At 42.7% G+C, this 25,120-nt stretch overlaps 3 protein-coding genes across 4 annotated transcripts; 1 reads left to right on the forward strand and 2 right to left on the reverse strand.

The window, feature by feature from the left end:
- Positions 1-1,094: 1,094 nt before the first annotated feature.
- On the reverse strand, positions 1,095-2,242 carry LOC101872959 (CDC42 small effector protein 2-B-like). The gene is made up of 3 exons (XM_005148716.2): positions 2,189-2,242; positions 1,703-1,804; positions 1,095-1,169 (listed from the first exon to the last, which is right to left on the reverse strand). The coding sequence occupies exons 1-3, from the start codon at positions 2,240-2,242 to the stop codon at positions 1,095-1,097; spliced, it is 231 nt and encodes a 76-aa protein (XP_005148773.1).
- Positions 2,243-7,080: 4,838 nt separating this feature from the next.
- On the forward strand, positions 7,081-9,962 carry LOC101872789 (nicotinamide riboside kinase 2-like). Its single transcript, XM_034066038.1, has 8 exons — positions 7,081-7,392; positions 7,582-7,672; positions 8,054-8,099; positions 8,224-8,410; positions 8,635-8,706; positions 9,270-9,376; positions 9,587-9,678; positions 9,776-9,962. Exons 1-8 carry the CDS (start codon positions 7,367-7,369, stop codon positions 9,779-9,781), a joined length of 627 nt encoding a protein of 208 aa, XP_033921929.1. The 5' UTR covers positions 7,081-7,366; the 3' UTR covers positions 9,782-9,962.
- Positions 9,963-10,197: 235 nt separating this feature from the next.
- SQOR (sulfide quinone oxidoreductase) lies at positions 10,198-24,854 on the reverse strand. Of its 2 annotated transcripts, none has more exons than XM_005148714.3 (10): positions 23,982-24,854; positions 17,514-17,765; positions 17,001-17,171; positions 16,449-16,502; positions 14,703-14,897; positions 13,581-13,790; positions 12,883-13,066; positions 12,035-12,102; positions 10,947-11,125; positions 10,198-10,647 (listed from the first exon to the last, which is right to left on the reverse strand). In XM_005148714.3, exons 2-10 carry the CDS (start codon positions 17,745-17,747, stop codon positions 10,590-10,592), a joined length of 1,353 nt encoding a protein of 450 aa, XP_005148771.2. In that variant the 5' UTR covers positions 17,748-17,765; positions 23,982-24,854; the 3' UTR covers positions 10,198-10,589. The 2 variants fall into 2 exon arrangements, with proteins under 2 accessions (XP_005148771.2, XP_033921928.1); XM_034066037.1 differs by lacking the exon at positions 23,982-24,854 and adding an exon at positions 21,972-22,012.
- Positions 24,855-25,120: the final 266 nt, after the last annotated feature.

Genomic DNA, 25,120 nt, shown 5'->3' on the forward strand with positions numbered 1-25,120 from the left:
GCTATTTATTCAAATATTTATGAAGTGCTGGAACTCTGCAAGACACTGTTTCCATTGAATACTCTCCTGCAATTTGTTCTTCACAAGACTGAATCACTTAATCCATACTTTTTGTTTAACTATATGCAAGAAAAAAAATAATCAGTTAATCTGAAAAATATGAATCTCAAAATCAAGGAGCCAGAAAGACAAGTGAGATAATCCGTTAAAGTCCTGTGTAGTTACCATTACAGATAGATAACAGAGAGTGATCTTAGATATATTTAGTTTAAAATTCAATAGTAGTCATGCAAAACTAACAGTTGTGAGCATGTTGTAGCACCACTTGAAATTAACAGGAAATTTATTATTAATTAGCCCTGTTGCAGTAATACCTGCCAGGCATACTTCTGCATGTATGGAAGGGAGACAGTCCAGTAGTTGAGAGAAATGTCTGTGTTTCTAAGCCTCAGTTGAGAGTGGGCATGTTTGCAAAACCTCAATTTTTAGCTACATAGGTGCTATCACAGCAAAGCAGGAATTTCACCAGGTTTTGGAAACTCAGCTAACTGCATATATTAAGAGTTTGCTCCCCATAAAAAGACATTAAAAAATACCAAAGTACAGCTAGTAGATTTATGCATTAGGTTGTTAGCCACCTAAAAACCATGCTGAAGTTATATTACAGGCTACAGGATCCCACTTAGCAATTCAGTTTAACCCATGTAAGAAGTGCAGGTATGTGATACCTTTCAATTAAACTAACCTTGGCATTCCTTCAGGAGAGAAAAAGACACAGAACAAATCCCCAGGCAATTCATACTGACTTCTAATCCCATCTTATAACTTTGCAAGTTTTTTTTGAACACAGCTAGGAAGTCATGCACAGTGACAAGATACAGTTGTGAGTACAGCACTACCAAGACAGACCATTTTAAGGATAACTTACAGTAACTCCTTCAGAAGCTACTGCGCAAAGAACACCAAGCTTGCACTGGCCTATTTAAAATTTGAGAACCCTGCCCAGTCCATGATGAAGAGGTTTTAGAGAATCTGAAAGCACAGTACAGGGGGTCCTCATAAGACAGAGCAGACTGTGGCCTTCTCAGGGTTTCCTATATCTCAACAGTTGCAGCAGTGCCATTTGTGTAGCCACCTTTAGACTTCATGTGGTCCTGAATTGATACAGCCTAGAAAAAAAAAAAAGTCTATTATAATACACATCTTATAAAGTATGGTTACCAGAGCAACTAATAAAAGCATTGATTTGAAGAGGCAGGTGAGCTATATGTTTACAGTGCTGGGTTCCAGTGGTGGTAGGAGAAAAAACAGCTAAATCCTGGACTGTTAAATACTGGTTTAAGTCGGTGCATAAGATGGGTCTCATTATCCCAAATCCACTTATTCTTACATCATTCTGGCAGAGCTTTGACTCCAAGGTGATGTGTTATCTGGACCCACTATCAAGTGCATTCAGAGAATCCTTATCCAAAAGATTCTGGTATGTAAAGACTGGGGAAATTAACACTTCTTGCTGTATGTATTTTCCACAGTATCTTATATTTACAAACTAAAGGACAGTTCTGTTCTGATGCTATTCTATTAAGGAAAAAAAAAAAGTAAAGGTCAGTTTCTCTCTCACAGTAATCTAGAGGTTTATTAGCTACCTACTCTACAGGCTACTGAGGGGAGATCTCTGCTTATCCAAGAGGTGCACACTTACTGATGTATAGTCACTACTCATCTCTCCTGCCCCAACATGCGCAGTGTGTACAAAGTTCATTGGTTCTCCTATCATATTCCGGTCAAGTCTCTGGCGCCTCTTCTATAAGAAAGAAGGTACCTTAGGTCTCTATTCTGCAAACGTGCGCAGCTTTCAGACAGAAACAAGCATCCAAAATTAAATAAAGACAGCCAATACTGACCCCTAATGACTCCTCATGGTAACTGGGCTGAAGTTTCAGCCTTCCTGCAGTAGAAGAGGGTTAAATTCTCTTCTATAACTGCTAAATGAATTTTAGCAAAAAACTCTCTTTAATGTTGTAAAGTCAGGGCCTAAGAACTGCAAACACTCCCATAGCCAAACATGGTCTGGTTTATTCTTTTACATTACTTAGCTCAAACTAATTAAAAGAACATGACAATGAAAGTGTTTTCCACATAACTGAAAGATAACTTCAAATCTGATAATGGATGTGCATCTACCTACCGGCTGGGGTTGTTCACCATTGCACCAGTTAAAACAAACCAGGAATTCGGTCATTATATTTTCAGTAGATAGTAAGGTCTTGTTAAGCCCAATTATTGCTCTGGGAGTTAGAGCAGAAGGACCAAGATGCAGTTCCTAAGTAAGATTAGGAAGGAATTCCTTGTGCAGATTCACTGGTAAAAATCACATAAAGCATCTGATGAGTATACCTGCAAAGAAAGTATTAGTTAAATTTATACTAAAATATACTGAAGTCTTGTAACAGTTATTGAGCAATACACATTTCAGAAGACTAAAACAAAACTCTAAAAATCTTAAACATACCTGGGCAGAAGAGTAGCATAAATTTTAAATCACTATGTTCATGTCAGAAATCAGGGCTAAGAACTCCACACATATACTCCCAGGCAGATAATAGTGTAAGGTCTGGTTTCTTTACAGAACAGCAGGAAAACTAATGCTAGAATTAAGTTAGGTCTTGTATAACAATTTATGATCAGGTTTTAAGCAGAGATTTGAAGCACAATAGATTGAATGCTTAATATTTACAAACCAGTGCAAAAGAAAGTCTTGTTCTTACATCTAATACAGTTACTCTTCATAGATACACAAAAGCTCAAAATAAAGGATATTTTACAACCCCAAAAAGCCCATAAAAGGGGGGGGGGGGGGGGGGGGGGGGGGGGAAAGCAAGCTTTGTACACCAGCAACAGAAACTGTTCATCAGAGCCTAGAGCTTCCCAGAACATATAAAACTATTGACACAGCACTCTTGAATGGCAACACAACCAGGAAGCTGACTTTAAGTACCCTGAAGCCATAATAAAAAACTTTGTAGAGGTTAAAGAGTACTACTGTATACCTTCAAATCAAACTCAGGGCTCTAGAGTAGCCTATCGTAACAACTTCTTCATGCCCCAGATCGTTTAGACAACACTGTAATGTGTTAATTTATAAAGAAGGTGTGAGGTGTTTTTATAAAGCTTATGGCTTAACAGAAGTTACAGCTTCCTCAATTCAATGTTCCAGAGGCCACACTGAAGCCTTCACAACCAAACAACATAAGCTTCCCCCTTCACAGACATTTCTTATGTAGGCCCACAATTATGTAATTAGCAGATCTATTTCTTTCACCTTAGTGGTTTTCTTACACTTCATCACTTCCCACAGTTCAAGCAGATTATTTAAAGTTCTGCCATTTATCTTTCAAAGCATTTGTTATGATTGCTCTTAGCTTTAGATGGCCTATATGATACATTATAGCAGAATGTGTCATAAATTACTCTGTTCTCAGTGGTCTTAATATAAGGGTTAGGGTTAGGGGTTAGGGTTTATCATTATCTGGCTCAATTATGATTTCTCACCTCACTTCATCCTCTCACAATGGCCTTTATCACCATTGATGCCTTGTTTGGGTGCAGCAAAGGGACAGTGGCTCACAGAACCATGAGGACATAAAGAAGCCAAAGCTTTCACTCACTCTTCACATTAGTTGCAGATTTTGGGCATTTACTTCATGCTAAGGAGACTGTATCAAAGCTAAGATTTTCTTAAAAATCATGATGTACGTCACTATACACTAATAACCTGTTTTGAAAGCAGACTGACTGAGGTGAGCATCAAATTAGATACAGAAACATCCCCACCCAAAAAAGCCCAGTTCAGCACCTGCTGTTCTCCCACTGTACCCCCAGCATTTAGCCACCCACCTCTGTGGGGCTCCGAGTGTACCTGGGTGTTAGCTGCTGCTCCCAGGAGTCCTGGCAGGGTGGTACCTCCTCATTCAAGCACTGGCATGCAGCCGCCTCCAGAGTGTCTTGGCAACTTCAGCGCATCTACAGTTCATATCCCTGGGTTATAATTAATCCTGAGTGCTAAGCAAGAATGCCCCACTGTGATCCCAGATCCTTCGCTCTGCAAGATGCTGCAGAAGTCTGCTGTGCACTTCACGCTTACCTACAGGTGTCAGAAAAGCAGAACGGAAACCAAAAATAGCGCCCTGGTTTGGCGTCAGATCTGTGCAGCCGTGCAGTTTTCCCAGCACTATCCATGCAGCCTGTGGCGTGTTTCCACCCCTGCGGCAGCGCTGCAGGTGTCCTCCTGGCACACAGCACCGCTGGATGTCTTCCTGTTGTGTTTTACAACAGAACTGTTCTTTTCCTCTGCATGAGTCAGTGTCATCCTCCAGGACGGGAATGTCTGCGCCAGGGCACAGGACACCACCTTCCTCCTCCAAGACTCAAGGTTTCCACATGAACTGGAAGAATTTTAAAAACATCTCAATGTGTTTGGGCTGGCTCAGGACTCATAAAAGGCAACCAGAATCCGCAAATCGAGGAGAAAACAACATTTTGTCCCTGTTGGCACACAGAGTTGAACTGGACAATATCCTGTTGTTCTTTCTCTCTATTTTTCACCATAGCAGCAGTATCATTGAGGCGAGAGAAACAAAGGGCCAGGGAAATGGCTAGCACACAGAGACACAGATGTGGAATGAGATAGGCAGGATACACAGCCATTCTGGGGTCTGCAGCCTTAAAGCGCCTGGGAGCTGTATGTTTAGGTATACTTTACTGAGCATAACATTCCATAGCTGTGTATTAAAAAGTATTCAAAATTTTACTGTATTTTAACCATATCAGTTCTGTAGGAGTGAAAATGTTTGCCTGAATCAAAACAGAATTCTCCCTTTCCATAGATATGAGAGGTGCGTGGTAGTCTTGATAAACAACATTACTAAACTTACCTGTTCTTCACAACTGGCCTTAGACTCAAGGTCTGATCATGACAAATCCTGGACTCCAGGCTGCCAGTGAGTGTGTCAGCATATGTCAATCATCACATCAGGCACAGGCTGCCATCACCCTTCCCCAGTGGTGTTGTTTAATCACAGGAATTTCTGAATTCAGCTGTTGTCATTTTCATTCCAGCTCTGTCAGTGATGTGAACAGCATTTTTCAGCCTCATTGCCTTTCCAGAAGTCACTGAGCTTCTAGTTTGTTCATTATCCCTACTTTGCTTATTTGATATTTACCTCATGCTAAAATCCTGGAAAAGTTGTGTGTTTATCTCAATGGCAAGGTGTGGTAAAAACAGTGGAATTTGTATTTTTAAATCAAAAATCTGGTTTGAGCATCGAGCTTGAACAATGCATCTTGCTTGGTGAAAGGTGAGGAGTAAAAAACAATAAATGACCAAGATTTTGGAAGAACCTTAGAGCCAAACAGCTGAATTCCTGTGGCAGAGTGAATTTAACTGCTTGGGAAGAGCATCACAATTTTACCAGAATAGGTACAGAATTCGGATTTAATGTGAGATGCATTCCTTAAAACTGCATAATAACACTACTATGTAACATGATTATATATCGGCTTTCTGCCTTTGTGAAACTTCATGGAAAACTGAGAATAGGGTTGAACCTGTGGAGACCTCCATTAGTCCAGGAGTGTTGGTATTCTCTGAAGAGATTTGAAACTTCTCCTTTCAAAAGCCAAGTAGACACACACATAAAAAAAACCCATGCAAACAAAACACAAAACTCCACCAGAGCAGCTCCTCTGTTGCAAAGTGGAAATGAGAGTAGTCACAAAATGAAGGAAAAACTGCATTTTTAACTAACTGCCCATTCCCCGTCAAAAAAAAAAAAAAGGAAGAAAAGCCAAAAGACCAAATTATGTGTCATTTGGAAGTTAAAAATAACTGCGAGAGAAATGAACTGGAGCCTTACCAGAAGAAAACTAGCAAAAATCACCAAAAGCAGAGAAGCCGAATGCTTGGCAACACACCACCCACTGCTGCTGTAAACACCGTGGGGTCAACAAACTGAGTTACCAGTTTGTAAATTATGGAGCTTAACATTACTAAGAATAAACTCAAATAATAACAATAAAAACAGGCTGTGACCATGACTTTTCCTTCTGCATAGAAGGGAAAAAGCTTTCACAACAAGAGGCACCGACCCTCAAGCGCAGTAACTGCCGGTCCCGCGGTTTGTAGTAGCCCAGGCTCGGGCAGCCGAGGGACAAACACACCCGCCAAGGAAACGTGTGTGCTCTAGAGCTGCCCCTGAGACCAGGGGGTTACAGGAGACAAACCCCCCGCACTGAGCTCCCCAGCCCAGTTTCTTCATGCCTGTTACAAGTACCGCACTTCATGGCCCAAGGACAGCCAGTGACCTTGGCCGCGGGATGCTGCGCATCCGCCGCGGTTTGTTCCGCAGAGCTGCAGGGGTCACCCTGCCCCAGAGCAGCCGGTGCGGCGCGCGCCATCCACTCGTGCCCTCCCTCCTCCCAGCCACACCACCCGACAGGCGGTGGCCGGACGGCCCGACCCCGAGGCCTCTCCCCCCCGCCCTGCCGTGGCACTCAGGGCAGCCAAGCACCACGGCTCCGTTTCGGGGCCGAGGAGATGGGTTTAAAAGTCAGCCGGTGCTGGAGCGGCTGCCAAGAGCCGCCTGAGGCCTCTGGGACGGGGGGGGTAACAGCTCGGTAAGGCCAACAACCGCCTCGGCGGGACAAGGGCTCTGGCACCGCCCGAGGGGTCCACGCGCTACCGAGAGCGATGCCGCAGCCGCTGTAACGGCTCCGGGTCGGTTGGCGGCGCAGCCTGAGGAGAGCGCGCGCGCCCCAGCGCGGCACCCCCACACCGCGCTGCAACCCCCGGAGCCGCCCCTCAGGGCGCGACGCTCCTGCCATTGGTGCAACAGACACCCCCCCGCAAAACGGAGGCCAATGAGCGCCGCCGAACCGCAGCGCCGGAACCCTGTGGGGTGTGAGTGAGGGCGCGCTGCCCAATAACCGTAAGGCGTCAGCATTCTGTGCTTTCCATTGGCTGCAGAGCGGTGGCAGCCGCCCAATGGGCGCGCAAGAGCGCGAGGGGAACCCACACGCAGCGGGTACCCGCCTCCCTTTGCGGAGCGCTACGGCGCGGCGCGGACCAGCTCTGGTGCTGCTGCTCCCTCCTCCTCCGACCATGGCCTTGCCCGGCAGTTGACGTTTGGCCTCTCCCCTCTCTACCTTCCTCTCCTTTTTCAGCCCCTTTCTCCCCTCTCCCCGGGTCCCGGCGCAGGCACGTAGGCGGCCGGTACCGGAGACACCGGGTCCCCAGTCCCTCTTCCTCACCACCCCGCCCCTCAGGACCGTGCTGCAGGAGTCGGGTCGGGCGGCTGCCGGTCGCGCCATGAACATCATCATCGGCATCGGCGGGTAGGAGCCGCGGGGCGGGCGGGGGCGGGTGGTGACTTTGCTGTGGCGTTGGGCTCCCTCTTCTCCCCCCCCCCCCCCCCCCGGCTTCGGTGCTCCTCGTGCCGCAGTGGCGCGAGCGCGGCGGGTGAGGGGGAACGGCCCCGCGCACGTGCCCGGCGCGCTTCCCACGCCCGGGCGCTGTCGCCGCAGGGTCACCAACGGCGGGAAGACCACCCTGACGCGGCGGCTGATGCAGGCCCTGCCCAACTGCAGCGTGGTGCACCAGGACGACTTCTTCAAGGTGAGCGGCCGCCGCCAGCCCGCGTGCTTCCGCCCTCGGCTCCTGGCTCCCTGCCCGCCTGCCGCGCTCCCCTCGGCTCCCCGGCCCTCTGCTGCCCTGGCTGGCTGGGCTGAGGGATAAGCCTGTGCTGTACCGTGTCCGGTGACTTCACATTTTCTTTGCTATGTGGCGTGCTAGTGTTGGTGGGAAGATAGAGGAGCAGGCGGCTTTATCTTAGCCTCGTTACTACTGCTTTTTATCTGCATGCAAAGAAACCTGGTGGAGGGTTAAGATTTCTGTGTAGCTTCAGGGGTCAGATCTTGAATCTTAACTTTGAAATGAGTAATAAGCTTTCCAGTAGCTGTCCTGACCAAAGAGTTTGTTTTCTTATTATTGTTTCAGCCCCAAGATGAAATAGAAGTTGAAGATGGGTTTAAACAGTATGATGGTAAGGCTTTGCTACAGCATTATCAAATTTAAAAGTTTGTGTATTTTTGATGCTTTATGTGCACTGTTTTGTACTCTCTTATTGCTAGATGATATTAATTACTTCGTTGTCTGTTTTGTCTTAGTGATTAGTGCGTTAGACATGGAAGCTATGATGAGTACCATAAATGCTTGGATAAAAAACCCAGTCAAGTTTGAACGTTCTCATGGTATCAACAACACATTGGATGCCCAGATCTTAGAAGATACGGAGGGAGAAGATGAAACAATACATATTCTTATTGTTGAAGGCTTCCTACTTTACACCTACAGGTAATCAGATGTGCCTTTCATGTATTTTGCTTTTACATGATAGGGAAACCTCCAAGGGAATAAAAAGATCTTTTCTAAACCAAGAGTTAGCAACTGGTATTGATTACTGCTGAGTGCGGGTGTCACAAGTCTGAAGATAACTCTAGGTGCAGGAAATGGATGTAGTTTTCCATTTCTTGCTACTAATCAAACAGCTTAGCTGTAACCAAATGTGTGTCTTTCAGGCCACTGATTGATCTGTTCCACCATCGGTACTTCCTTTCCATTCCGTATGAAGAGTGTAAAAGGAGAAGAAGGTGAGTTGTTCTTTCTAGGCTCCCCTGCTAGCCCAATCGCATTTTACTCTCCTCAAAACTGTTTCTCTGAAGCTTTTAGATGAGAAAGGATAAACACTGATGTAGCTGCTGTGTTAGACTGTAGCTTCCTTCCTCAGACAACCCAAAAACCTTCCTACTGAGCTGTTGTACATTTCAAACTATAGTGGGGTTCTCTATTGGGCAGTTTTGTGGCACACATACACCGTTCTTAATGCAAACAAAACACTAAACTTGAACATATATTTCAGAGGACTGAGCAGACAGCTGTTTACCCCAAGTTCTGCTTTAAGAGATCAATGTTAAGATCAGACTACTTAAGAATCCTTTTTGCATCTAGAACATTTTGGACCCACACATCAAATTCCAGCTTTTGTGGATATCTCTGTGCTTGTGGGTTATGCTAAATGCTTAACCTTTTATAAGCTCAGGAACTACATGGGAGGCAATAGGCTCAGGCTAGTGTGTAGAGCAACTGAATCAACTATCTTTCATTTCCCTGAACTGCAATTACTACTCTTGAGTAATAATATCTTAATTTATAGTTCAAGGAATTACACTGTACCAGATCCACCTGGATTATTTGATGGCCACGTTTGGCCTATGTATGTAAAGCACAGGAAGATAATGGAAGATCTTGGAGTTGATGTGGGTAAGTCTTAATGACAAAAGCACTTCAGAAAGTTTGCTATAAGAGAGTGCTTTTCAAACTGGGATATATGTGCTGGTTAGATGCATGAGAAGAGTTGAAGCAGGTGGATGGAGGATATTCCTGTGACACCAGTCAAATGCATGCTCTTTAGGATCTGTTGGTCTTACAGCTTCTGATTATAGTTCTATTCTTTTACTTTCTTACTTTCAGTGCACTTGAATGGAACAAAATCCAAGGAGGAGCTGTTTAATGATGTATATGGACAGATCCAGAATAAGATTGAAGAATTACTTAATATGCAGGTACATGTTTATGCTTGTAATTGCAACTCAAAGTCAATCCTTTTAAAGTCTGTGAAGCATAAAGCTTTAACATGTTCATGTGTATCTTTCTGGTTAGAAATAAGCTGCTTCTGATTCTTGTGAGTGAAGATGACTCCTGTTTGCTCCGCGCTGCCTACCTGCCTGCCACTAAAGTTCCAGCTTCTGTGAAGACTCTCAACTCTTAAATTCGACTTTGTTCAATCTTCCCTTGAAACCGAGTTATACATGGTCATAATTAAAAAGCACTTCCCCCTTGCCTCTCATCTTGATTTGTGCTTCAGTCTCATGGGGCCTCAAATGAACTTAGTCTTCTCCCAGTCATGTTATTAGCTTGTGACAGTAAAACAGTGTGTGTACATACATATTTACCCATATACACTTAATATAAGTTCTTCCCTTCTGTTAACCTGCATTGATTTCTGATCCATCTAGTTAGGGATTATCTTGATGAAGAAACTGGGGTTGATCTTGCTTTTCAAACATGAGAACACAATAGGCTGTTTTCAGGCCATTTTACTAGCATCGAATTATTCTGTTAAATTCAGTGTACACATTGATCTTGAATGACGACAATTCAGTTTAAAGTTGGAAAAGATCTTAAATACACAACAGCTTTAAAATTACTGATGTTTCTAGACAATTTCAGTAGTGTTCAGTAGCTTGAGGCAACTTCACACTCCTGTCTATGTAGAGAAGAAGTTTAAGGCCTTGGTTCATTTAGAAAAGCAGTGAAAGAATATGAAGGCTTAATCCCTAGTAAGGGAAGAAGTGACTTTACGACAAAAGCTTGATTTAAGAAAACACAAACCAGTACTAGGTGGCCCATTAGGGAAGCTGTGTACTGATCCGCTGTGAGAACAGCCCTTCTAAAAGGACTCACCGGGCAGCAGTCACTTCAAGCCCAGATGCATAAGCTTCCTGATAGGAGCTGGTCCTCCCCAATATCCCCTAGAAATGGAGAAAGTTCTTTATCAAGTTCATGTATGTACTATCAAAGTAGGGTGTGGAGGGAGTGTTTTCTGGTTTACTCCCAGAAGATCCTATACTTGCCCATCTGTGCAATTCAACCCTCATCTGGTAACAAACCCCTGTTATTAGTAAAGTGCCCCAAATCCTCAGAAAATAAGGCCTTAGTCATGATTATCCACTTCTTTTCCAGCAAGGACCTAAGCCAGAACAGGTACCTGTACTTGGGCTTTACTTGAATAATCACACCAGCTCTACCTGTTCAGGATTCAAATACTTACTTGAGTAGTGCATTCCAATAGAGAAAAGGCATCATATCAGCTTTCATATGGTACATGGTTACTCTCTCCTTACTCTGGTCGAGGGGAAAGGTCTCCAATGGCTGAGCGTTGTAGTCAAATTCTGCTAGAATGACCTTGTTGTAGCCTGTTACTAGCGGGCAGGAAGTATATCCATCATACTGCAATGAAGAACACCCCTGTTCATGACCCTGAGCAAAGTCTAAATGCCACGGTATTACAATCCAGATGGTTAACATTCATGTTTCAAAATAAATTGGTAGGAGGTTTCTGTATGTGTAGCATTAATATCAGCAAGTCTGAGAGGCTGCTAAGCCAATTGTGGTTTAATAACCGTAACACTAAGCCATGTTATTTTAAATGTAGATTTGTTTAACATTGCTAAAATCAGAACTGACCTAGAACAGGGCTTTTTGTATTAATTGGTTTTTGTAACCAGATGAACAGGCAAGCAGTAGATCAGGATGAGAGGTGGTGCTGATTTTAACAGGCAGTGTATAAACAGGACCTTGAATCTAGCTACAAGAATTTCCAGAGGATGGCAGGACTATGGCTAATGACATTCAGGTTAGTACCCCAAGGAGTATTAAATTCAGAAGCCACAGGTAAAATGAAACCCAAGTCTCAAAGACAAATTTGAACGTAGTTATAGGCTTAACATCTTCTATTAGCACAAAACCTTCAATTTAACTCCTTAAGAGATCATATTCTGTGCAGAGGAGGCCAGTTTCAACATTGTACAGAAACAGCACATCTGCAAGGGTTTTCCTGGAGCAGGCATTGTAGTAGTCACGTTTTACTCTAAATAAGACTCCTGCATTGGTGAAGAACCCAGACTGATCAGTGCTTAAATTTCTTTCAACTGAGAATCCAGGGAATTTAGTAAAGAGTACTTTTAATGGCATTATCAAGAATATGAATTGTGCAACTAAATTACTGTTATAACATACAGCACCCCTTTCCTGCCCTTCCTGCCTTTTGGTTCACACCCTTAGCTGCTTGCAAGACTTCCTGCATGAGAATGGAGAAAACACTGAAGACAACTTCCCTAACACAAGATATGTAGGTACCTTTTTAGTTGGCAACTGGTTCTTCATTACCAGGGAAATAGTTCTGTCAAGCACTCCAGACTGGGCAGCTACAAAAGAATATGAAAGTGTATTAGAGCTTTGTTTCAGGCAGCAACTATTGCCATTACTAAAGCAAACACTGTCAGCCAGGCATTCTGTTGGGCAATTCAGCTGGAATTGAATGTGCATGTCAAATCAGTTTGGGAAGTCCACAGTCCCAGGTAAGAAAAAACAAAAAACTGGAATAATGCTTCAGCCTCACTGTTTCTAACCTGCCAAAGCTTAATAACACTTTAGCTGTATGGTTTTAGTCTTTGGCCATTCTCCTACGTGAAATCATAATTGCTCAATATTCCCCAGCACTAAGATTCTGGCACACAGAGTTTTGTTTCATTTTGAGTACTAGAAGGGAGGTATTCTAGACTCATTTGCCGCAATAGTTGACTATACCATTCTTCAAGTTACACCAGGAACATACTGATAACCTTCCTTCCAGTTTTTTAGTTGTGAGACTATATGCCAAAAGTGTTTTATATTGGACCCTGTGGCTACAAGTACAGAACATGTGATTCTTCAATAGTGACTTATCGGTTTGCTGACACGCATGAGCTGCTAAGATAGAGCAGAAAGTTTTGTTACTGAGCGGTGACAGAATGCAAGAGCAGTGTGCTCATTTCATGCCATTCTGCAGACACAGAAAATGCCATTAGTTCATTACTCCAGGAGACACGGGTCTCTTTCAAAGCTCAAAATAGTTGAAGTCAAGCCCTCAGGAGTAAGCAAATAAAAAAATCTCATTGTCACTCCCATACTTCTCATTACACACACAAACACATGTGCAACTTCACCTACGGCTGCAGCAGTTTTGGAAGTTGGAAGGTTGGTGCAGTCTCCAATGCCAAACACATTAGGGTACTTTTTATGTTGTAGAGTTTCCTTATCTACATCCACCCAGCCAACTTCATCTGAGACACAACTGTTGACGAGTACATCAGGTGGCCCCATGGGGGGTGTGACATGAAGCATTTCATACTAGAGAGAAAGAAAAGGCACTCAACAGCTAGTTTATCAGAGCACATGGTACCTGTGTTTATATGAGACAATAAGCACAGTGTGGAAATGTTTGGGTTTTGTTTTTTTTTTTGGGGGGGGGTTGTTTGGTTTGTGGGTGTTTATTGGTTGGGTATTTTTAGTATATAGAATGAAAATTTGTCCTCAAAGTTGAAGTGCACCTTTTTTTTTTAACATGAACCTTATCAGGCAACTCCATTTAAAACAGCACTTTCCTTCCTCTATATGCCTCTAAGACATTACCAAGTTATACAAACAAGGTGACAGGATCCAGCCATGGTTTATTAAGTATTTTTTCCTTCTCTCCATCTCAGTTTCAAACTTTTTAATCCTCTACTAAAGTTATAGATGGTACTCTCAGGAGGGAATGGCAGTATACAATGAAGCACACAGTATGAGTGGATAGTGTGGCAGTTATGTTACAGTATATGAGGAAAACAAACAGGACCAAACTAGAGGTCTGAAAGCTCCTGACCTGATGAACTTCAGTCACTCCGGGCTTGTCCAGGTTTTCAAACACAGCTTCCTGCTTGTCTGCTCGAACTTCTATGAGATTGCGCTTATAGTTAACAGTGATATCCCTCTCCTTTATTATTTCAAGCAATGCATCAGCATACTTCTTAACACCAAAAATGACACCAAGTGAAGTGTTGAACATTATGTTTGCTTTGGACCGTTTTCCTGTCTGCACAGAGAGATCAAATTAGCCTTTTCTATTAAGAAACTGAGATAAGCTACCAGAGACAAAAGAATTGTGCTGCACTACTGAAGAGCTGATAAAACTAGTAATACAGTTCAATTATTAATGAAGTATTAACATTAAAACTCTCAGGCACAGCTGTTTCACACCATGTTAGAAGCTAGACAAGATAATCTTTGCTTTTTCTGAGTGAAGTACTGAAGACACACCCCCCCTCTCCCCCCCAAATTGCCATGAGAGGAGGTGGCTGCAATTGAGGAACTGCTGTATGCAGGGTCAGTGTGTGTAGCTGCTTAGCACTACAGAGCTTTCTGAAATCTCCACTTCTATGCATTATTCAGATACTCTTCCAGTAGATAGCTCAGGAAACTTAAACACATCTGAAGCTTGACACTTGTACTTGAAGCTGTCTTCTATCTACACTAAGCTTGCTCTGACAGCGTGGCTAAGACGACTCCTGATGCGGATACAGTGCACTATGAGGAGCAAGCCAAGCCATTTTCAGACTAGCAGAAGGACAAATGACAACAGGTATTAAAGTACTAAGAATTACTTAATCCCAGCCAGCATTTAGTGCACCAACTGAAGTTATAAATGAGGCTGACAACAGCTGTATCTGTAGCTCACCAGAAGTAGGGCAAATAGTTCTTTGCTTATGGATTCTGAATTCTAGAAGCTTCTCCAGTATTTAATATATGCTAAATATTTCTGTATGGTTCAATTTCCTGCATTTATTATACCTTAGTAATAGAAAAAGCAACTCAGTCACTTTAATAATCTTGTGTCACATTGCCCTTGTGTGTTTTTCCTTTGTTTTAAAGACAATACGAACCCCTTAGAACAAGCCTGGATTCCAACTGTGGGAACAAACAATAGCCGAAAGAGTAAAATACTTACTTTCCTCCAGTAGGCCTCTGATAAATACATGATCTTCTGAGGAGCCCCTGCACACTTCACTGGAGTGTTTGGAAAAGTGAAGATAGCATTTCCCTCCTTAAAATCTTGTACAGCTTTCCATGTTTTCTCTACTGTATGCACTGAATAATTGGAACCTATTTTAGGGTGATGAAAACCTTCAGGCAAGCCTTTGATCTAAGAAAATGAAATTATGGATTGCAGAATTTTGTCATCATCATCAAGTATTAAACACAGGCTTAAGAAACAGCTATTTAAGAAGCCTCTAGCAAAAAGAAAGCCCATACATGCTTGCTAGTTAGCATTTCTTAAAAGAATCAATCAAATAGGTATTTCCATTAGAATTTAGTAGATGATTCAGTAGATGCAACATTTACTAAAATGATACTGATCTGCAGCACCTGTGGCATAAGAGTTCAGTGCAAACCCAGCCCCATGTTTTTGTAGACTACTGCATGAAATTCAGAGTAAGAATATATAAAGTCACTGCCAAATCACTGTAAGTAAAAATCATGTGTAAAAAAAAAGAGGGATTATGAAAATTTATCGGCTGAACAAAACTTTTCAGTATTCAGTTGCAGATACCTGTATTTCCTACGGTTATTTTGTTTTAACTGTCTCCATTAGTTATTTCCCTATTACTCCTACTATGCTGGAGCATCTGCTTGTTAGAAAGGGCATCGTCCCCATTTCAAAATAATGGACTGCAGAAATTCTATGAGACAGAGTCATGTTACATGCACTGCAGTGTGTTTGGGAAGTTACAGTCTACCCCAGGAAGTGTGCTGTCAGTGAAGACAAGGAAGAGAAACCATCTCTCTTTCTACACTGACCACTTTCGTTTTAAAGCCACATAAACCTGTTACTGTGAATTTTATTCACAACGAACTAATGATCATTACTTCTACTACTGAATACTGAATGTCGTTTTATCAGGTTGTACTCAAGAGATACCTGTGAAGACTGAGAGGATCACTGAATGCAATGCAACTCCTCACTCCACTGACCTAATCACCAGATAAATTCTAGGTCACCACATCCAGTTAACTAAGACTAGCTCTTGCTTTACATATGTCTTGGGAGCTTTTCAAATACATTATCAGTACTACATCATATCCAGGTCAGGTTAAAACCATGAGAGTTAAATCACTCAATTATCTTGCTTTTGTGTTTTCCTCTTCCTATCAATGACCATGGTCATTCTTGTGCTATGCAATGGTATTAACATTTTCCTGAGTGCCTCTGCATAAAGTGTGCAGGAAACCTAACAGATAGGAAGGGCTCAAGGGCCTCTTTAATCACAAGCATGATAACTCAGCCAGTTCCTTTTGAAATGTATCCTTTAAGAAAGATGAAGGTGAGTCAAATTAATTCTGTGGGACAGATTTTACTCACTTCAGTTGACATTATAGATGCTTCGGACTACAGTCAGCATACTCATTATCGCAGGCTGCCTTTAAGTTCTAGATTGAACTTGCTGTCCTGTCTGCTGATATTGCTAGAGATGCAACAAAGCTGTCTTAAAAGACCTTTGGAAGGGCAAGTCAAGTTATTAGAGAGACATCTGTGGAAGCAGCAGTCATTAGGCTGTCTCCTGGCTCTCTAATTCATGTTAGCATTCACTATCTTGCAGTAAAAAAAAGTGTACTGAAAAGCCATTTACTTTAGTGAATCATAAGCTATGTGATGCCATTAAAACTAGGAAAAACATGACTATAAAACAAATACCTTTTCGTAATGCAGACTAATCCCAAGGGCAATTATCAGGTACTTGTAAGATATCTAGCAGAAAGAAAAAAACAAACAACAAAACCCCAAAACACATCTTAGACAAAGAAACAAAAGTACCTCAAAGCAAGTTGAAGTTACATGACTACAGAGCCATAAGGGAAGGATACACAAAGAGCATTAGTAACATAACTGTTAAGCTCTGTAGCTATTTTTATAGTTAAAATGCTAACTGCATTATGAGTTACAGAGCCTATGTTATACATAAAATCAAGTGTTTGGAGCAAAATATTCTCTCTTTTGTGTTCGGCTCACCTATAGACAGGGAAAAGACTCACAATGATGATATTTTACATTGATTCAAACGCAGTTATCTACAACACATTTTTTTTTTCTTTAGAAACAAGTTTTAGGATTAAGTACTTCTCATAACACAAAGTGAAATTTCCTGGCCTCCTAGATGCTGGGGAAAGGCAGTTCCAAGGGGATCTGCAGGAGGTGGACAGACAACTCATAACACAGGGTGAGAGACTAACTTTTTTAACATTTTACCTTGCTGCCATTCTCCACATAGACACAGTTCTTATCTGGATCTAATGCTGTGACTTGAGATTGGATCCACTCAACACCTGCTGGCATTACACTTCCTGTTGGACGCGCAGAAGTTTCTAGCTGCTTTGCACCACCACCAACCAGGGTCCACAGTGGCTGATAGTAATGAGTCTGAAAGAGATGTTCAAATGCACATGTAAGAACTGTTTAATGGGACTTCAAGGTGAAGGCACATTACTCCAAATAGTAAACAATGCACTCTTCACATTGCATTATACTTAACAAAGGAAGTTGAAGAATGACCAAGAGTTTTACATTACAAAGCTGAAAGGATACATGCACTTCTAACATGGAGCAACAGATTTAACATGAATCCTTTTTAAAGCTGACCAGTTGGCTTTCTCTCCATAGTTAAAAACATGTCGCATTTAGAGAAGTATGAGAATCAGACCAATCTGGTCACATATGTAATATACTTATCTTTCCAATGCATGACAGCAGAGGAAGACTCACCTTACTTGGCTCAACAACAGCCACATTTTCTGCCCCTACTTTCCTCTTCATCCGAGCAGTCATGGCGATTCCACCAGCACCTCCACCCAACACAAGTACTTCGTAGTAATCCTTGGCAGCACACCTGGCTGCCATATGTAAGCCAAAGGAGCTTGCCTTCTGGATTCCTCGTTTCAGCAGCCATACACTAGGACGGAGACAGGAACAGGAGGACGCCATTCCAACTGCTGACATCTCCCAGTAAGCAGGAAGCTACAAGATAAGGAAAGACACCAGAAGATGGAATTTATTTATATGCCTAGATTAGTCTTCAGGGCAAAAATTATTATGTTCAACCTTTGTTGCAGCCAAACCACTTACTTGGAAATGGATTGTAATCAATTTGGGGGAGAAAAAAAAAAGAAAAAAGGTCAATCATTGCCTCTGGAAGGAAACGGAAATTTCATAAAAGCAAATAAATTCTAACAAAGAATAAGCACATTTTCTGGTTATTGTGGCAGGAAGGTGTATCTGATCCTGCATCAGAGGCAACGCATGTGCCATAACTCCAGCTGTAATATTACAATCCTGAAGATGTGAGTGCCACAAAAAGGAAGCACATTTTGCTAGGTGTTGTAGATCATCAAAACAGCAAACAAAGTAGTTATGTGGAAGTACTGAGTGCTGTTCCACTAGCTGCAAGGCATCAGGCAAACATACCATTACATTCCTACTTTAATGTTAGGGTGTACCAGCATATGCATACATCAGACAGACCTCTCAGGGGTGTGAGCCAAGTTTTGTGGTGCTTTAAGCAAGGGCACATCTATTAGTCTATTCTTGCAAGAGAAGTAGTGAGCCTTAAGCTTGATAAGAAAACAAAGTTCAATGAAATAAGAGTTTACACCTTCCTAAATCTGGGATCCTTGAGTATACCCAAAATACTTAGTTCTCTATCCATGATGACCTCTTAGCTTTTACATCAGTAAAGCAGCTGAAAAAAAAAGGTCAGAAACGCGTACTGCTACAGCAGCAGCCTCTCACCTGAAAAGTGAGAGCCAGAACCCTAAAAGCATAATTTATCCTGACAATTGTAACACTGGATATGCAATTGTGTTGTTTTGAAGACAGTCAAGATTAACCCACGTTTCCCTCCCTCTGGTAGAGTGAACAAGAACTTTTCCTGATCTAAATCCATTGTTCGCACACACTATCAATTTTTAGCTTTTCAATGATAAAACAGGTATAGTCATTTTCATACAGTTCCTTATTGTCAATAAAGAATGAGTAAGCACTGTAACCTGAAAAGCAACTTATGTCAAGACTTTCCTGTGTTCTATATCTGCTCCCTTTTGTTTAATTCCTTGAGTCATCAGGCAAGAATTCCAGCTTTCACCTGAAACGAGAACTCACTTCTGTTCCTCACAGACTGAGTTTGAAAACTAAGCTAGAAACCTCAAATATTTTAAAGAAAATCTTCCAAAGTCAGCTTCAAAAATTCTCCACTGTGCTAAATGCAGCCATGCTGATGCAATTCATTCTGAACCTTCACGTGCTATCTGAACATGTCTCGGCTCTGTGTACCCCAAATTCTTTATGAAGTCCCATTATAAATCCCTATGGTACAATTAATTTGGGATAGAAAGGGCAAATCTCAGGTGTCCATTGTAAAAACAATTTTAATCATTTTGTTTTACAGGAACTTCTGGAGATGAACATAATCTGCTCAACCCCTCCTCATTCAAAAGAAACCTTCCAGCTCTAGAATAAGTTAGTTTCCCTTTGGAAGCCTCTTTATCAGCTATCTAGAGCAGGCAGTTATTAAAGAGGTGGAAAGATGGCTCAAGCAAGGGATGAAGTTGTTCTACGCTAGGAATAAGAGCTGTCTGACAGATGTACATCCTGCTTTCTCCAAGTCAGAGAGAGATGAATTGTGAAGAGCAAGTTTTGCAACTTCCATTTGTGAGGCAGTTTTAAGAAGAACATCCTGTTTCTGGAAGCTCATGAATGCAGATTTTTGCTTCTGGTTTAATTAAACAGGCTCAGAGCCCGCTGGCTCCCAACACACAGCACAACCAGACCAAGAGAACAAGACTCCATTTTTGTAATGGAAACTAAGGAATAATTATCCTCTCTGACCAAACATATTTTGGTCAGAGTAAGCAAGTAAGAAAGCATGCTTATAAGCACACACAAGATATACCTTAATTAACAGCAGGCCAATTGATCAGAATACAGTATTACATTGCTTCTAAGTTGTTTCAGAGTATACAAAAACAAACTGAAGTGTCATTTGTAGACATCCATCTTAAAAAAAACCAGCAAAATCCTTCATATTAATCTCCTAAACTAGACAGCAGCTGTATGATCAAGTTAGTCAGCAACACATCAACCCTCCACTTTGAACAAAAATTAAGGTAAAGGGGAAAACATGCAGTTAGCCTACTGAGCTGAAATTCTAAGCTTGTACAAGACAATTTAACACAGAGCACACATTCATCATCCTTTAAATTATGGACAATAAATGTGACAGTTGATATTAGCCTCATATAGCATTAAATCAGATACCTAATGGAGATCCGTACACAAGTCTTAGAGCACTGCCTAGAAAGGTAAAGCCTACAATACACTCCTCTGCCTCAGTGAGGGCTCTGCATCGCCTGAATTCTGCCATTTAAAACTAGGTCTGTTTGGTTTACAAATGCTTTCAAGTCACAGTGGTTTATTACAGCATCAGCAGCTTGTGTAATGCTACTGCAGCACAACTCACACCACTTAAAAACAAAAAAATGCCATCTCTACCAGGGCAGGCAGCACATCAAAGCTTTTTCCCCTCTCCCATCTTTAAAAACAACTTTTTTTTGGTTTCTTTAAAAATCAGACTTAGCTTGCAGGTAGTCAGCAACTGTCACATCTCTGTTCATAAATCCCTTTTCCTCCAAGGCTATTTGTTTGTGTGCTTTTACAATAAGCCTGTTTAATACTGAAGAAAGTGCACTTAAAAAAGAACCAGTGAAGACTGACAAGGAGAGCTTAGTATTATTTAGTGTTTGAATGCCATTGAGTGAGTTAAGGTGGCACAAACATAAAAATAGTGACTTTTCAGTTAAAAAAAATAGAAAACACTGCTTTCCAGTGTTAGCAGCTTATATTCCTTCGAGGGACTGAGAAAAAAACCATAGGAATTACCTTCATTAAGCTGTTCTTAAAAATAACGACATTTCTACAATCATCACAGAAAAAATTGTTTACCAGCTTCTTTTAAGTTTTTCTTTAAAGAATAACCTTGCTGAAAACAAGCTTGTTAGATACCACACCACAATTCAGTATTTTTGTGTACTTTATCCAATTCCAATCAAAGAAAACAGCAGATTCAACAGAACAGGGTAAGTGTTCCTCATCCAGCCCATAAAAAAGCTCAAAGTGTAAAGATTATCTTTGGATATAGCTCTATGTGTATTAACAGCCACGAGTAAATAAAAATCAACATCTATATAATAAAGACAGGGACAAGTCAGAAATACGATACTGACAAATCGCAAAAGAAGTGATTCATTACAAGCATCAAAATTCCATCTCTTCTCACATGGACTCACTATGTCCACTAGCTAGCTGACCTAACACGGAAGGCACTTTGTCACAGTTTATTCTGCAGTGTTACCTACAGAACGTCCTCAGATCCAAGGGACACACACAGGACACCAAGTGTTACAGGCCATTCTCTTGCCAGGTCTGTAGATTCATATCCAGCAAATAACCTCGAGAGGCCCAAGTTCTATGCCTGAACAAACATTTAACTGAAGCGCAATATTTCGTGTATCTATCGTATGCTCAGCTCCCAAGATTGACCACTGAGCCAGTTTATGAACAATCTATTGCAGGGAGTTAGAACAAAGTTACCAAAGTCCTACTAACAAGAATAAAGATCACTACAACTCCTCCCTGAACAGCCGGCCGCAGATGAGTTTCAAGAGTCCACCCTGCACAAACACTGGGCAGCCCCAGCGCGCTAGGGGCAGGCAGCAGCTTTCTGCCCGCTCCTAAGCCCCGCAAGCGCTTCATGCAGCGCCCGCAGCCGCCAGCAGCCCCCGAGCTCACCGCGCGTAGCGCGCCCAGGGCTTCCTGCCGCTGCGGCTGCGCCCGCGTCGGACATACCGAGGGGCGCGAGCGCAGCCCCGGCGGGCGCTGCCTTTCGCTGAATCAGGCTCTATACGCTCGGTGAGGTCCCGCACGGAGCAGCGCCCGAAGAGCTGGAACAGTGACAGGACTCCGTTCACCCGCGACCCGCCGCAAAGGGCTCGCAGGAGCCCCGCAGCCGGGGAGCTGCCCCGGCCGCTGCTGACGGTGCAGAGCCGAGGCCGGCAGCCTGCCCGCGGGCACGGCCCAGCGCCCTCCGTCCCGCGGCCGATGGCCGCAGCCGTCTTCGTCCCGCTCGCCGGCCCCGAGCTGCAGCCCCGTAGCGGCCGCACCCGCACTTGCCTGCCTGTTGCGCCGGCCGCCGAGCAGCAGAGCGGGGGAGGAGGGAGCCACCGCCCCGTGCGCGATATAAGCGGCGGGTCCTGTCAGCGGGAGCGGCGGGGCGGAGCCCGGCGGCGGCAGGTGCCGCCCGCCCGGCCAGCGGGCAAAGGGCAGGGCCCGGCAGGGCCACTCTGCGCCGTGCCGCTCCCATGGAGGTACCTGACCTCCCGTTACCGCCCCGCACCGAGAGCTGACACGTGTCAGCAACACAGCAACCGTGCCTGTGGGCTCGCGTCTTTTTTTTTCCCCTAAATGTCCTTGCATCTGGAACCCAGCTGCTATTCCAGCTTGCTATCGCAAACATCAGCCCGAAGTGTGGACTCCCACCGCGTTAAAATACATGAACTACTAAGAAAGAAAAATAAGTCAAAGTATTAAGAGTCCTAAACTGAACTCAGGGTGTAATTCACCAGGATGCATGAAGAAAGGAGCCTTTCAGTTGAGTACAAGCAGAAAGCAGGGCTGCCACCTCTTGTGTCTGTTCACCCAACTGCAGCCCATTGCTGAGCCAGGCTTTAAAATGTTTCCCCTGAAAACTTTACTGGGCTTTTGAAATATGGCACCGTGACAGTGTGAAGTAAGAACAGCTGTTAATCCACTAAATCATGTTCATCGAGGCAAAAGAAGTCATGTGAAGATTAGTGCTGAGACTAACTTACAGACAAAATTACTAGTGCCAACTTGTTTGCATCAAATGACCAACAGATCTGTACCATGTCAGGCCACCTCCTTCTCAAGCTCAACCTTCCCATCTTGACACAAAGTACCTGCAACAGGTTAAACTGCTCAACAGATACACAGATGAATGTGGACAGCTATATAGAATGGGGGAAATATGTTGAGTCAAACGGGAAGATACCACAAGGCTGTGCTCCTGTCTGCACACAACTTAAGATGAAGAAGGGAACTAGACATCCTGCAGGGTGCCCACTTGAAGAGCAGTTTCCTTGTCAGCCCCTGGCACACCCTGTCAAGCTGCATCACACCTGGCATTTCCCAACAAGAATGGCTTCTGTGTCCCAGCTCCGCAGCTGCCATTTCTTCAGCAGAAAGGTGTTGCTGCTGCTCCTCATGGCCAGCCAGTCACGAATGGGACAGTACTATCAGCCTGCTTGTGCTCTGTGTTACTTTGAGCTTCTATTTGTAGAAAATAAGTGGCAGTTGCTTTTCTCAGCTTACAGCTGAAGGCCAAGAATCATAAAGTCAAACCTGACAATTTACTCTTATCATAGACATTCCCTTCCCTGCCAGGTATTGAGGTTGCTGGAGATAAGCCCACAGCACTGAATTACAATGATTCACATTGTTTGTAAAAACCTGCACTCAGTCCCTGTCAGTGGCTATTCTCACAAAAATACATAAAGTCCAAGAAGCAGGTTTAGCCAAAAGATATAATTAATTTTGATAGGAGATAATTCACCCTCTGAGGCACCTCTCAGTATTTAGTAGTTCCATACATGTATGTGAGGTTTCAGTTAACACTTCCCACAGCTACTTAGAAATAGCTACACCAGGCTAAAATGTGTAAACATCATAAAAGTAAGAAAGCCAAAGGTCAAAAGGCTGCCAAAACAAATTCCCCCCCCCCCCCGCTTGCATAAGGCTTGGCACATCCAACACTAGTTCCACAGAAGATTCATACAGCATTATTCTACATAAAAGCACTGCCACAGAAATAAAGCCTCCCTCTCAGTCTAATGCTCACTTCTCATTTCTGAGTGCCTCTGAAACCAGAATCCTAACACGTGCTGCTGTATGTTTTGAAACGAGTTTTAACGCCAATCCTAAATCTGGACAGCTTATACTTGACACATGAATATTAACAGGTTACCTGCAAGCAGCAATCCTAAAGATTAATCATTCCTGGGACATTAAATACTGACCCTTCAACAGGGCATCGTCTACATATCTGCCTAGGCTTAGGTTGCAAGTTCTCCAGAATGGGGATTATTCTTCCCTGAAAGTGCCTACCTGATAGTAATCACAATTTCAGATGAATTCTAGTAACACTGGGTGATGCAGAAGGAAAGCAGTAATTGCTTCACATCATCTTTGATATTTTTTTCTTGGGAGATATTTTTCCTCTGGCATACCTCTAAATAACAGCATCTGTAAGGCCAACAAAAAGAAGCAGAAGTAAAATAAAACAAACAAACAAACAGTAGAAGCAGAAGCAAACCAGAAAAAAAGAAATACATGGTGTATCAACATGACTTTCACTGGTTTAAAGACTGAAAACTAGCAAATTCAGCTGAACACTGAAGAGATAGGAACACTGAAAAGGTTCTATATCAGACAGTGGGGTAGAAAAGAGTCCATATTCATTGTTCTGTTCTTAGTCTGACAGGTCGTATTTAATATAGAGGGATATGATTTTTTATCTGAATCCCAGGTGGCAGAAGACTTGCTCATCAAGGCAATAAACTTTATCACTGATTTCCAGATAGCGCTTTGCTGACCAGCACATGTACTGATGGTCCTGTTTTCACAGCAGTGCTGGGATACATTTCCATTGCAATGTATCAAACAAATAGATCAGCTTTATCTTTTGTCTTGCATCTCAACATGAATGACAGTGCAAAATTATTTACTTTTGTGAATTACTTCTTTAGAGTATTGCATTTGCATATGTGTACACATTTTGAAATTACTCTTTATCAGGCTTTAAATTATTTGCTTCATTAAGTTGCAAGTTTGTGAAAGCTGAGTACATTCATTGCAACTGTTCTGATTGCCAAACAGGGTGTTGTTCTGTTTCCTCTCCTAAACCCCATGACTTGACACCATGGAGACGAACAGACAGGTGTAAAAGAGAAGGAAATACCGAGTTAACAGGCAGTGCCAACATCTGTACTTTAAAGCTACATATGTCATGAATAACACTCAAATCATGGACTTAAGTCATAATCCTCTGGGATCAGGGCTGACAACAGCTCCTGCCTGGTGGACAGCAGTTAAAATTTTTACACTAGCACTGTTGTGACACTGTCAGGCAGAAAGAATAAAGCTGTTCTTCCCAGCTCTAGTTTTAGTTCTATCAGCTACAGAGAGAATATTTGAGAAAACTACATTTGTCAGATTGTAGGAGTTCTTGACTGCACTGTTATCAC

This window comes from Melopsittacus undulatus, chromosome 9, assembly GCF_012275295.1.
Source record: "Melopsittacus undulatus isolate bMelUnd1 chromosome 9, bMelUnd1.mat.Z, whole genome shotgun sequence".
Lineage (NCBI taxonomy): Eukaryota > Metazoa > Chordata > Aves > Psittaciformes > Psittaculidae > Melopsittacus > Melopsittacus undulatus.

Coding starts and splice junctions, on each gene's coding strand:
- LOC101872959 (XM_005148716.2), bottom strand. CDS start 2,242: ATGACCGAATTCCTGGTTTGTTTTAACTGGTGCAATGGTGAACAACCC. Junction 1,805..2,188: donor ATGGTGAACAACCCCAGCCG/GTAGGTAGATGC, acceptor TCTTTCTTATAG/AAGAGGCGCCAGAGACTTGA. Junction 1,170..1,702: donor TGAGTAGTGACTATACATCA/GTAAGTGTGCAC, acceptor TTTTTTTTCTAG/GCTGTATCAATTCAGGACCA.
- LOC101872789 (XM_034066038.1), top strand. CDS start 7,367: ATGAACATCATCATCGGCATCGGCGG. Junction 7,673..8,053: donor ACCAGGACGACTTCTTCAAG/GTGAGCGGCCGC, acceptor TTATTGTTTCAG/CCCCAAGATGAAATAGAAGT. Junction 8,707..9,269: donor GAGTGTAAAAGGAGAAGAAG/GTGAGTTGTTCT, acceptor CTTAATTTATAG/TTCAAGGAATTACACTGTAC.
- SQOR (XM_005148714.3), bottom strand. CDS start 17,747: ATGTCAGCAGTTGGAATGGCGTCCTCCTGTTCCTGTCTCCGTCCTAGT. Junction 14,898..16,448: donor TTAGTCTGCATTACGAAAAG/GTATTTGTTTTA, acceptor TCATTTTCTTAG/ATCAAAGGCTTGCCTGAAGG. Junction 10,648..10,946: donor TATTGGAATGCACTACTCAA/GTAAGTATTTGA, acceptor CTCCATTTCTAG/GGGATATTGGGGAGGACCAG.